General features: G+C 31.3%; 1 protein-coding gene across 4 annotated transcripts in view; it reads left to right on the forward strand.

Moving 5' to 3' along the window:
* LOC140451924 (uncharacterized) overlaps nucleotides 1-14,873 on the forward strand; it is an 804,624-nt gene that overhangs the window by 704,074 nt on the left and 85,677 nt on the right. For 2 of the 4 annotated variants that reach the window (XM_072545895.1, XM_072545904.1), the window contains 2 exons: nucleotides 9,614-9,822; nucleotides 12,670-12,922. In XM_072545895.1, the coding sequence (XP_072401996.1) occupies nucleotides 9,614-9,822; nucleotides 12,670-12,922 (462 nt within the window). Of the gene's footprint in view, nucleotides 1-1,403; nucleotides 1,548-5,174; nucleotides 5,307-9,613; nucleotides 9,823-12,669; nucleotides 12,923-14,873 lie in introns of those variants that run through there. The other 2 variants (XM_072545917.1, XM_072545909.1) reach the window with 2 other exon arrangements.

A 14,873-nucleotide genomic window follows, 5' to 3' on the forward strand; every position in this document is an offset into this window, starting at 1 on the left:
TAAATGATACTCAAATTAAATAGTAAAAATGAACAAAAGTGTCAAGAAATTACCTTAATTATTAGCATATCACGATATGTAGTATCGGCTTTAGGAGGTATAAATAAAGTAAAAAAACTTACAAGAACTTCTACTCAAAAACCATTAAAGATGAATTTATTCTAATTTAACCACTTTATTTATTTCATTTTTGTTCTGCTTGCTGGCCTGGTACATACTTCACCCCAATTAATTTCTACTAATTTACTGTTTATTAATGCCGACATTGCCGACAACGATTATCAGCCATTTCTGATAACTTAATTTATCTGCTTATACCGGCAAATTATACATGCCTCGAACAAACAAACTTTCTGCTCTCTAGCCCACCTCTCTAGTCTCCTTCCTCTGTGTTGCCCCAGCGAGAAGTAATCTCTTCACAAAGTCATCTACAACGATAAACGCTCTCAGGGTAAAAACACCAAGTATTTTTCTTATCTTTATTTCAAATTAAAGCCCCACATTCTGTCAAATCTTATTCCAAATTTGGCTAATATTTTTTTAAAATCTCTGCAAGCGGAACAAAAAAAAACGAATTGAAAAGAGACAGTAAATAGTTCCCCCTTCAAAAACTTTCTGTTCAAACAATTAATTCTCGAAGTGGTTTAGGACATCCTGGATATCCAGAACTTCAAACTATTCAGCCATCTTGGGTAAAAATTCTTCTTCTACCTTTTCAATTTGTTGTTGTAAATGTTGTCTCTTTTTTGCCTCTGTTCTTCTAGCTGCGGATCTCTCTCTCTCTCTCTCTCTCTCTCTCTCTCTCTCTCTCTCTCTCTCTCTCTCTCTCTCTCTCTGTTGTAAGTAGTTTGTTCCAAGTAAATTTTAAAAAGAGTTGGCGACAGACAACATCTTTGTTTGACTCCTTTGTTTGACTCCTTTGTTTAATACAAAGGCTTGAGACAATCTCATTGTTATTTTGGCAGTTGTTTCTTCGGTGGACGATTCTACGGACTGACGGTACCCTATACATGTGAAATATTGGTATAAACGACCATACGTACCATGTGTAACAGCTCTTAGATACATTTTTCTAAACTGTCGCTACGTAACTTGTAAAAGACATCGTATTTGTGCTGCGTAACATCAGTGCGGATAACCAGGACTGACCATCCGTACCATGTGTAACGGCTCTTGTAGAACTGGTCCTGGTAATTCAGTTTATTTTAAATCTCAAAAATAAATGACGGTCCGACTTCACACCAAGGTGTGAAGTTGCAAAATGTAATAATAAAAAGTATTGTTGATCAGTTCATTCGACCAGAAATATTTGTGTCATCTACCTCATATCTCGTTATGTTTAATTTCACGACGGTAATTTTACAACGTTCATTGTTTTCATACTCTTCTTATCAGTCTGATAAGTATCTTAAGCTAAATAATTAATAAAATACGATTTTGTTAGCATAGTAATTCTTGTGTGTACCTCTGTGCTATAAGTTTAGTGTAAAGTATTTCGCTGTAACCTTGAAAATTTTGAAGTAACCTGTGTTTTCTACAAAATTAAGGTACGGTCATTATTATGTAAAAATGTACTATTATTATGTTCGTTGGTTTTAATCGGCGATAAATTTGACGTGATTCAGTGATATTTATCAATAAATGGTCTGGGAATTTAATTGAAAAATAGCGTCATATTGTTTACTCAAAATTACGTGAAAAAAATCATGTTTTGACAGATTCCTCTTTTAACTGATGGCTAATTTCCATCATTTGCATTTGGTTCTTTTTAAATTTAAACGAATGATTCAGTTCCCGGCCAAATCCGTCTCCTAAACGGTGTATCCATAATATTCTTCTTAATCCTATACTACATAAATTTTTCTTTAATTTTTTCTGACTTACTAACTGCTGGTTGGAGTTCTTGCCTTTCCTTTCTGTTGATAAGTGGTCTTTCTACTACTCTCTGAAGTATTTCTTCGTTAGTGCTTTCTAAATTTCATGATATCCTTAATATTCTTCGGCATAGTCATATGTTTTGACCTATAAACTTAAGATTGCTGCTTCTTCTGAACCTGTAAGACACTGTATAAGTAACACTAAATCAATTGTATTTTTAAGGCTTATGTCTCTACTACAAAGAACCTTTTTCATTTGTATAAAATTGGCACATGATTTTTCATTCCAACTTTTATTTCGGCAATTTAGTTTTACTTCTTGACTATTTCGATCTGCTGGCTCCTTCCACTAGGGTTGCGATAATATTTTGTTTATATATGTAATTTTCGAGAACTTGGTTTTTTATGAAGAGTGAGAGTCCATATTCTTCATCCCACAATAATATTGTATCCCTTATTATTTCTAGATTGTGTAATTTGTCGACTATTGGTGCCTTCTCCGCTGCATACCTATTACTGTTAAATAAAAACCCATTCACTTTTATCCTTCTGTTTCTGACTCAATAGTTTTCAGTACCACTTCCCCAGAATAGGCATTAAATAATAGAGGTGATAATATACACCCTTGTCTGGCTCCCCTCATAATTTCGACTTCTTCGAGTATTTCATTTTTAATTTTACTGGGCCTCTCTAATTATAGTAAAGATTAAAAAAATATTAGCCTTAGATCTCTCTCATCCAAGTTTTTGTTTCTGAGAACCCTATCAGGTTTTGCATAAGTTTAAATCATGACATACGGCTGCGAAACTTGGACACTAAAGAAAGAGATAATATCGAAACTCAAAGTCACTCAAAGGTCAATGGAGCCATGCATGCTAGTTATAACAAAGAGAGATCGAAAAAGAATAGAATGCATCAGATAGAAAACCAAGATTAGTGATGTAATCCATAGAATTAAATCTTTAAAATGGTATTGGGCGGTACATTTAGCCAGAAGAACTGACAATAGGTGGTCCACTAGAATTACACTGTGGTATCTAAGAGGCGTCAAGAGACCAAGAAGACGTTCAAATTTAGCATAGGACTATGACATGAGGAAACAAGCCGGTACAACATGGCATAGGAAAGCGAATTTTAGACAATCGTGGGCCTATATGAAGAATGAATATGTAAGAGAGGCTACACCATAATATCGGTAGAATATGCTGAGAGTGATGATGATAATGATGATATATATATATATATATATATATATATATATATATATATATATATATATATATATATATATATATTTATATATATATATATATATATATATATTTATATATATATATATATATATATATATATATATATATATATATATATATATATATATTTATATATATATATATATATATATATATTTATATATATATATATATATATATATATATATATATATATATATATATATATATATATATATATATATATATATATATTGTTCTGAAGCTATTTTATTGTGGCATTTTAAAGTAATTACTATTTAAATGGGAATGAGCCACAATTAAAGGTTAAAGTAAGTTTATTGATGTTTCAATTTCCACTTCGGAAATCGTTCTCAAAATACAAACATTAGTAAATTAATTACTAAACAATTTAATAATGTTTGTATTTTGAGAAAGATTTCCGAACTGGAAATTGAAACGTCAATAAACTTACTTTAACCTTTAATTGTGACTTATTTCCATTTAAATATATATATATATATATATATATATATATATATATATATATATATATATATATTACAATTGACCAATGGATACAAATAACGAAATAAAACAGGTCTAAGCTTTGGAACCAAATATTATGATGCTGGAGTTGATATGCTTGAACTAACAGCAGTGCTAGATATGGAGATAGTTAAAAAATTTCAAATATATTACGTTATGATAAAAAAAGATATACATGACTATCAGGAAAGCAAGCTAATAATTAGTAGTAAGTAACAAATAGGGAGACTGTAAACCAATAATATACGCTGCTTATGCTATGCTTGGACGTAAGAACCAGAACGAAACCAAATATCGAAGAGAACTACAGAATATCAACTGATAAATGTTTGATATAATTTTACTACAAATAACATGTACCTAATTTTCGTTACACTATTTTTTGGATACCTCTAAAATAATTGTGATAAGTGACTCTTAGATATTTAAGATCGGTGCTACATACCACCGACGAAATATGGTGATGCTTGCAGAATAGTTAGAGAAAGATGGATGAAAATTAAGAAGGCGATTGAGGTATTTTGTGAGGGAAGAATTTTAATGAAAATATATCGCAAAATCTAGAAGACCACCACCAGACCATCTAAGATGTACTTCGCTGAATTTTGGGCAGTTAAAAGAATGGATTTTACACGTTATACAAATGGGAGTGCGTAGATGGATGAGTGGAATGACAAGAAATGATAAAGTTAAGAATGAACCAAGTTAAAGTCTAGGTGTGAACACAGATTCACATCAAAATGGGAATTGATAAGTTAAGTGGGTATGACACGTTCCACCCAAAATGGTAATCACCGAATGAAGAATGAATTTCCCTAAAAGGATAAGAGTAGAATATCAAAAAAGACCTGATGTAGACGGTTAGAGAAGCTGTGATTAACAGTGAAAACGATTAATATTGATATCATCCACTATAGAAATTATTATATTATTACATTACAATTGACATGTTACTTATTTTTCTTCTTTCTTTGCTCTACAACTCATAAGTGAGTCTTGATGACGTTTACTATTTTCCTCCACTGGGCTTATGCAGCAATCTCCCATTGTTGTAACCCTATCTTACATAAATCACTCGTAAATTAGCAATTTTGATTTTAAGTACCGTCACTAGGGAATAATAGGCTCTATTATTTATTAATAATTGACATGTTGCTCTATTGACACGTGTAATAAAAATATTGAACAGAATGTGTCACTAATTTTTAATTTACTAAAAATTTCTATAATTCAAGCATATTTGTTGTTCGATTTTTAGATAAAATTTATAAATTTGGATTATAGCAAATTTTGGAAGATTTCGTGATATTTATATTAAACTTGCTTATATTATGCTGCTCTTTAAATTATGTAGACATTTCAACTACCATTGTTATTAGTAATTAATAGCATTTTAATGTTTTCTATTTATTTCAACCTGCTCATTATTCATTACATTGTGGAATGTGGAATGTTAATCTGCTGCCGACAAATGAAGTCATTATAACCCCCTCTACAACTAAAAGATTTGACGGAAAGTAAGGTGTTTCGACGGTTTTCTCATTTAGTTTAGGTTTTTAAAAACCGTTAAATATTTATGGTGAATATTTTTGGTTTATGTGCACAGATATATTTGGAAAATATTCCTTGGAGATAACACGTGTTAAAGGTAGATTTTAAAAATTTGCGCTTGCTTTAAAATCTTCTAAATTATCAAGTTTTATTTTTTATTTTTATTTTTACTTTGTTGTTTAATTAGCTTTTACCATATAACTTTTTGTTGAATTATTTTAGAACTAGACTTCATCATAGTAGGTTCCAAATGAATCAGATTAAACGCAATTTGTGTATCACTATTCTGTGATCAACAATAAACGTCGTAGAAATGGCTATTTTAAAGATTTATAAGAACAATTATTATTCGACTTTTACCATTATTAAACACATATTGCGCTTGATTTCATTTCCAGTATCTTTTTTATCTATATTTATCTCTATCTATTTCTCATTGATTTGTAGTGTTGATCCTAGTCCTAGATATGTAAAACATTAGTTATTACAATATTATCATAATTCCAAATTGTAGTCCTATTTAGAACTACATTTATTACATTAAGCTTTTTATAGTTCTTTTTTGATCCATTTTGTTTTTACTAATGTAATACTCTAATAATAATCTTCAGCAAATACAATACACTGATCTAAAGAGAAGTGTTTATAGTGATTTGCATTGTATGAGGCCTTTTCTGCTATAAACGCTTTGGACATATGACCTTTACATTTTATATCATGTGTTTTTCATTAACCTGAATTTTTGCTGAACTTATTCTAATAGGATCACCCATATATGGTAACTCTCATTGGATTACGCATTTGACTTACATCTCCAGTTAATAGGTTTCATATTATATGCCCATTTTGTGAAAAATAGTTATATCACTATATCTATCTAATTAGCCAAAAACATCCATATTTGGACACAGGCCTCTCCCTCATTGTTCCAGAGTTCTATGTCTTGGGCCGTTTGCATACATCTAATTTGTGATTTATGATTCCAAGGTCTACAATGTATAATTATTTTGTTCCATTGTTCCATCGGTCATCCTTTTGTCTTTCCAAGTTTCCATTTAAATATTGCTACTTGAGTCCAGACATCTTTAACTTTTATTTTGCCACGAATCCAGCTGTTTATTTACCTATCTGACCTAGTGTTTAGCATCTGTCTTTACATAGATCTTTGCGTTTTATCTATCTTTTCTATATCATCCTTGATAAATGTCCAAGTTTTACAGTTTTATGTAAGAACAAGGAGTACGTACTTATCAAAACCCTCGGTTTTAGGTATTGAAGTTATTTTGTGTACTTTAATATATAAGAGAGTTTTTCAAATGCTACTCAAGCCAATCTGCTCGTTCTTTTAATTTCCTCCTTCTGATATTCGTTTTGATCTACTTTTTGATATATTCTAAGTATACCTATTTATTCTTCATTTTGATTATTTGGTTATTTCTAGTTTTATCCTATTTTTCTTGATTCGTTATTTAACTTTTCAATTATTTTTTAATAATAATTCCTAGCTGAGCGCTTTCGGCTTACAAAGCCATCTTCAGAGCTGTGGTCAAATATTAAAGTATCCTACTGGAGGAGATCATGTGGTAAGAAAATTACAGAAAAATGTTGGTTCTATTTTATTTTTTCTACTTTGTCAATGAGAAAAACACAAAAAGGACACGTATTTTTGGGGAATCCAATGTACAGCCCTCTTTGTGTTTTTTCATTGACAAAGTAGAAAGAACCAGCATTTTTTTATAATTACCATATTTATGATCTACCCTAGTAGGACGCTTTAATATTTGACCATAGCTCTGAAGATGGCCTTGTAAGCCGAAAGCGCTCAGGTAGTAATTAAAATTGTTTACACACTTCAAAAATACTTCCTTTTCCATCTTTTAATTTTTCGAATTTAAAAGATCTCGATCTTTCTTAGAAAAACGGTTTTGGCCCTGTAAAATTTATAAAAACTTAATAATTTTGATAAACAATTAAACGTATCTCAAAAAGGAATTGATCGATCAGTTTTTAGGAAGTCTTAATCGATTTGTAATTAAAAGAGCTACAATATGTTTTTTTTTTTCATAAAAAAGGAATTTTTACAAAAAATGATTTCAAAAATTAAAAATGGCGAAGAATTCACATTTTTGGACTTTCAATTGTTAATTTTGCATAAACTATTGAGTCAAATTTAATGTAGAACAGCTCAAATTAAAGCTTTTTTTATGTACTTTCATTTATAATGTTGTGCTCATTTTAGTCTGAGATATTGATTTCATACAATAAAAATAAAAATAATCGAAAAACACCGTGTTTTGCACCTTAAAAGTGCCATAAAAAATTATAACCAACAGTTTGTTTTAGTTGCAAACACTTTGAGGTTACTCCAGGCATTGGGCCTTCATAACGCTGTGCTGGTTTTAAAAATCCACTAATTAATGCGTTTTTTCCCTCTAGTTTGTAGTTCTTTAATTCTTTTCTGTTCCCTTTCTTAAATAATAATCACTGCTTTTGTTCCGGCTGTTAGGTAGCTTATTCTCTGTGAGGATTTTATTCATTAGAATGTACAATACTTCAACTGTTATTTCTCCTCCATGTTTTAACATCTCCACAGTAGGTAATGTCATCTTTGCTAGGTATTTTATTATGTTTCATTTGTTTTAGCGTTGTTTCAATTTCAAGCTTTTGCAGTTGTAGATCTGAATTTTATTTTTATTTTTAATTGTAGGAGTATTTCGTCTGATGGCTTTTGTTTGGAATCATAAAGATTCGAGTAATATTCTTGTGTTATTTGTATGATATCTTTTATGTTGTGTACTTCCAACCGATATTTGTTGTTTATACTATTCATCTGTGTCTTTCCTAGTTGTAGTTTTAAACATTTCATGTACTTATTTTGTTCTTTTGCTTTCTCAATTTTTTCTTTTTCTTTCCGCTTTTTTGTTTTTTTAATATTTTTCCTTATGTTTTTGTATAAGTACTTCTTAAGCCAGCTCGTGGCTAAAAGACCTAAGGAGATGGTTTGACCGCTTATCCACAGAAATCTTTCGTGCAACACTTTTCAAAGCTACAATTGCCATTTGGATCGAAAACCTTCAAAAGGAGATGGCGCACTAAGAAGAAGAATATTTCTTTATATTCTATAGTTTGTCTTTTGCGTTATTCTAGGAGAGACTTTCTTTTATTTATTAAATTTTTAGTTTTTAGGGGTATGTAGATTTCTACCTTTGATTTGGTGCGCACTATTTCCTTTCCTACTTCTATTAACGTTTTTTTTTTAACTATTTTCTCTATTTTTTCTTTATATTTTTGTTTTTGTAATGCTTTTTTTTTCAGTTTTTCATGCCGAACCTCTGGTTTTTTACTTTTCTTCTTGATCTCAACATGACCATTAATGCCTAACTTTGCTTGAACCAGTTTATGGTCGCTACTTGCTACCCCTTGAAAAAAGATTTAGATTAATTTGTTGACAAGCAATCAATCCTGTTTCAATTCAATATTTCAGTTTCAATTTTATAGCTCTAACTTCCCCGCCTCTCTGGTGTTTCTCTCTTCTTCTTTTCTAACAACTTCTAGGTCTTCCTCTGTTTATTTATTTATTGACCGCCCTTTCTAGTTTACTCCTACATCGTCGATAGCATTAAATATTTTACCTCTATTTTATTTCTCCACATCTACTCTCTTCCTTCCACTTTTTTCATGAAGAAAAATTTTTTCTTACTCTTCTAGAAAAATATGGGTTGACATCCGAAACGATTATGGGCAATCCATAGTCAGAATTCTGAAGGAGTGGATTAGAACAACCACCAAACTTTTATTGACTCCAACCCATAAAAAACATATATATATATATATATATATATATATATATATATATATATATATACCGTATTTAGGCGGTACGCCCTTCCGGTAGGGATCTATGAGGAGTATCACCGAGCCGCAAGCCCTTATCTCTTGCCGTACTGCTCCACCATAGGCCGATCAGACACCAGCATATTCTAGTCTAAGCCGCAGATTCATTTAGAATTTTAAACTGCTGCGTTAGCCTTTTTATTTTCTGTACACCCAGCTGGGGATCGAACTGAATCTGCCTTGCATAAATCCAAACTGATTTACGAATATCTGAGTCTCTTAATCCTTCTATCAATTCAAACCATCTAGAACAATCGAGAATCGTGTTAATGCCTTAAACTTAGTATAAATTTATATCGAATGCCGCCGTGAAACTTCCAATACCAACTTACAAGTTTTTTATCAGGGCAGTACCGTAAAAGTATTCATCCTTTATTTTTTTTTATTATTATTATATGTGTACGAGCATTATAAGATACGTTATTAAAGCGTAATTATAAACGAAAAAATCATTGAAATTTCCTAATCGCTGTTACCTTTACTTAGTTTTAAACACACTCTGATTTTTAGGAAACATCAATGAAACTTTGGATCCCAAGTTGACATTGAGCGATTATCAGATCACCGAAATTTACGTAGTCGGGAAAGGAACACACAGTCTTACTCAAGCATTTTCCAGTAGCGACATTATGGCATTAAGAAAAGAAGAAGAGAGAAAGCAAATGCATAACAAGACTGGAGGAGGTGTATTCAATTTAATATTTAGGAGAGGAAAATCGGTGAGTTAAGAAAATGAACTGTAGGTATTATGGTTTTCTCTGTATATTTAATATTATACCAGTAGGTACTCCGTGCGTATTCAAAAACTGTACGAATGTAAAGGTATAACAAAAACTTCAAAATACAATATTTGCATAGAAAATCCTAGTAGTTTCATTGTGCAGCTTTTAAAATCGTTTTTTTTTGTGCTTTTGGGGTAGTAAAATAATATGTTATTATGGGTTTAAGTCAGAATTACTGGTTGTGATTGTGATGAAAATAACATTTTTGTTAACTAACATTTGACATTTCGATTTCCACTCCGGAAATCGCTCTCAAAAAAGGTTTTTATGCAAATTCTGAAAAATGTGGAACCAAAGTTTTTGCTATTGGTTATGCCATTTCATAGTTGATATGCTTCACCTAGATCTTGTAGGCCAATAGCCCTTAGTGGCTACAGCAAATTTTGAGGGTGGTGTTTTTACCCTAGGAATATCAAATTCGGACTGTTTTTGTGTGTTATATGTTATATTTTTGTGTAAATGTTTTAGTATTGACATAAAAGAAGAAGTCAAAACCATCATCTACAATCCAACATACAACACACATGCAACACACAATACACACAAAAATAAATCATTTTTTTTTTTGCTGAGTTTACTTTACTCAGCCACAACTGTGATACAATTTATACACAAGCAATAACACCACTTCCCAAAATTTGTTGTAGCTACCTAGGGCTGTTGGCCTACAAGATCTAGATCAAGCATGTCAACTTTGGAAAGACGTAAACAATAAAAATTTTGGTTATATACATTTTTTCAGAATTTGTGTAAAAATTTGTGTAATTAAGTAAATCTTTGTAATGAAACAGTGATGGACATAAATTGAATAGCCGATCAAACTGGCACTTGACTAGCTATTCGCAGGTACGTCACTGAATGAATACCGAGCCTTCAGTCGTTTCTCCGCCCGGAGAAGTCCGGTAACATCATAAGAGTTATTTTGTTCACCTCGCCGTGGAATGGAGTGTGCTGTATATGATTTCAAAGTAATCTTACTTTCTTTGCGTAATTATGGAGAAACAATTGTGGAGCCATTAAAGATTACCCGCTTTTTTGTCAGGTCTTCTCCAAATTTCCTCTCGTGTATTCTTTTCAACATATGTTTGAAGGAATATTAAGATAAACAGTGGTGAAACAGATTACTGCAGTATCTGGAGTATGATGAGGGTATAAGTATCCTCCTCAGTAATCAATACTTTCTAAAAGACAGAAAGAGACATCAAATTAAGCAAGCAGTGTAATAGTAAACTGGGGAAAAGCAAAAGACATAATACTATGAGCATAAAGGAAACCAAATTTGGAATCTCGAAGAAATATGAATTTCGAAGTACAAAGTTTTAAGTACCTGTAAACTATTGTCTAGTACAAAACGATTCTTAGACGAGTTAAAAGACACTAGCAAGGATTAAGAAAGGAAAATTATTTCAGTGTAAAACTCCTCTAACTCAAAGATAACAATATATCGACTGCTGTTATATCAACTGTCACATATTTTGGTGAAATAAGGAAAAAGTTTCTAAAACCTATCTTTAAAACAGTGCCTTAAATGGAATATAGCCAAGACTAATAAATGTAAAAACGTAATGTAGTCAATAATGGAATTATTGTAGCGAACGTGAAGAGAGTGAAGTTCAGCAAAATTTGGCACATTGGACATATGCCTGACACAAGGCAGGAGAGGGAGGCGTAAAGGTTAAAATCTCATTTGTAAACTAAAATAAAAAGTCTAAAACTAAAAAAATATATACCATAATTCAAATTATAAAGTCAACTTTATAACCAGAGGTTATATAACATCTTTGTATATTTTATTTTATATTTGAAAATATCGACTATTATGAACTAAACCGCGAATTATTATGATTACGTGACTCTTCGGTGTATCAATAAGACATGAGCTGTAAATGGAAGGAAGGATATTAAAGTATGTCATAAATTGTAATTACTTCATAGTTAAAGTGGCAAACCAAAATAACAGCTATGGTGAGATATCCAAGTAAATATAGTTACTGCGTCAGCTATACTTACTTGGTAGTTACACGGACAATCCGAAATAATATTTGTCATAAGTTAAACAAACAATTGTTTAGAAGTAGCTGCTGCGTCAGAACTAAGACATTCGTTAATACGGAGCAACAATGATGTATCACTGGATGCTACAACAAATTTTCGAACTATGTTCGAAAATTTCCATAATAACTATGTAGAGCCAAACAAAGAAGCCTAAACTAAAAAAAAATAGAAGATAATCGTAAGATTTATTGTTGAAAAAAAAAAAGACGAATTCCGAAAAGAGACGGGAATATCCGACGCAGGGGTAAGATCCAAAACATATTAAGACAAAATATACAAGATGACTGTACAGATGACTGCAGATTTGTAAATCAGAAATCTTGCATAACAGCACTAGGATAAAGATGTAACAATGTATTGAATTTTTCTATTATGTTCTTTAACAACTTATATTAGAAATATGGACAATAACAAATATTGCAAGAGTATATTCTTATAACGTGGCACATTTTCATTTTTAAAAACTATACAAACTACTATATGTTTTGAAAAAAACAACAAAAATGTATACTGCCGTAGTGCATCTACTAGTATACGTCTTGAAGATAATATAATTTATACTACAGTGTTGCATCCTGTAATTAAAGTATTGAAAACAACAAAACAAGATCTAAAATTGTTGTCGTTTATGTAGTATAATAACATATAATTTATAACATATAATTTTTTATTTAATAAAATCATACAATTCATACATTCTTATTGATTCTCGTTGTTTATGCTTTGTAGAGTATGGGCTCAGGTTCAATCTCCAGCGATACACGTTCGATTTCGCCGACTCATAGCGACGATTCTCGCTCAGTGACACCACCTGCTGTGATTCAGCAACCTATTCTGCCCCCGCCGAAGCAAGACCCGCCACCCGAACGACCGAAACCTCCACAACGTAAACGGAGACCGGCTCCAAAACCTCCACAGCCATCCCCTCCGCAGCAGGAGATACCTAAAGAGGAAACTGTCGTTGATGCTGAAGATTCCAAAGGTAAGATATATTGTTTTCTCTCATGACACCGTTTGAGGTTCTTATTTGTTCAGACGATAGAAATATTTTCCAGTTTTTATTTTTTCTTCTGTTTCGTACATGTACGAAACAAAGAGGTGAAAGTGGAACCAAATAGATACTACCATGAGCTTAATGGGCAGCGGCGATAGTGAGATGCAAAATTACCTTAAAAAGGTCTTAATATCTTATTACTTTTTGAAGATACCTTTAGTTTTGTTTTTTATATTTATTACGTTGTCTTTTAAAAGATAAAACTGTTTATGAAAACATTACAGGGCTTATAACCATAGATTCTTAGTAATCACTTTAGCTCTATATTCTATATGCAGTTATACTTTTTTACTAATGCTTTTTTTCTTCTGAATGTATTTTTTTATTTTTTATTCTTCATTGCGGGTACACCAAATACGGGAACAAGTAAGTTTTCGAAAACTTTTGAAACCAAAAGACTATATTATCGGTACGCAGAATTATAGCACAATACCAGCAATCACTGTTTAGTAGCCTTCCACATTATAACATAACATAACACAGTATTCCAGCCAAAAACACCTCGATAAGAATACACAAAAATAACATAACTCTAATTAAACAGGGCGACTAAATAAGATTCTGATACTGTTTTCTTGTGGCATGTCTAAATATTGTGTTTATATGGGATTAAGCCACAGTTGAATGTAATGATAATTACTTATTAGCTGAAAATTTTACGTTTCGTTTGCCACTCCGGATATCCTTTTTCATAAAAGATTATTTATAACATTTAAAAATTTTTGTAAAAGTGTATAACCGCCATAGGGTTGACGAGGATATTTCACAAAATTTAAGTGGACACACCTGTCCACGGTGTTATAGGCAACATCCATAGTTCTGCTGATGGGTTTGCTACACTTTTTCTTTAAGTAGGATGAGGGCTGCTTCTTTATTTTTCTCTTTTTTTTTTCATGTCTACTTCTTTCGTGATTATTAATGCATCTTTCCATTGTACTCTGTGTTCGTTGTCCCATTGTCCCAGGCATGTTCGCATATCCGTGATTTGTCGAAGTCCCTGGTTTTGACATACGTTTCATGTTCGTTTATCCTGAGACTTAGTGGTCGTGCGGTTTCTCCCACATAGAAACTTTTGCATTTACAGGGTATTTTATAGATGCAATCCTTTTTGAAAACGATTTCCGGAATGGAAATCGAAACTTTAAATTTTCAGCTATTATATAATTGTCATTACAATGAGTTTGGCTTAATCTCATATAAACACAATATTTAAAGCGACTAAATGTTACAGCTACTTTTAAGGACCGACGTTGGAGAGATATGGGTATTTAAATAACCTGTTTCATAGGTGAAAATTGTAATGGTGGAATAAGAAGAAAACAAACGATGATGTGTTTAAAATCAAAGAAAATACAGGACTAAATATAAACAAAATGAAGATAGCCACGAAATTATTCTGACGAACGAAATTAAAATCGGTAAAGAATATTAAATTAGAAGTGCAACAAAATTAGCTGTAATTTTTCAGTATTATATGGAAGTACATTCGAACCTTGATCATAATAGAACTCTAATGTACTAAGGATATAATAATAAGGATATATTAATGAAGAAAAGGTTAATCCAATCTTAATCTAATAGTTAACTATCAAAAACAGACGAGGTAACCAGGATCAAACATAAAAATATACGATAAAATCCATTTAGAATACTGTTGTATAATTAAAAGATTGTGGTTTTGCTTTACAAAACGAAAAAAAAAATGGAGCGTTGGATCACCAATTGCTCAAATATTTAATGATTTAACTAACGCTGAAGGACGCTAAATTTTGGGAATTATAAGGAATATATATGGTTAACTATGTGGAGACGGTATATGATAGGTAACAATTATATGCTTTTTACTGTAATATCAAGTATATAATTCATATTAAGATAT

The sequence above is a fragment of the Diabrotica undecimpunctata genome, chromosome 1, assembly GCF_040954645.1.
Source record: "Diabrotica undecimpunctata isolate CICGRU chromosome 1, icDiaUnde3, whole genome shotgun sequence".
Lineage (NCBI taxonomy): Eukaryota > Metazoa > Arthropoda > Insecta > Coleoptera > Chrysomelidae > Diabrotica > Diabrotica undecimpunctata.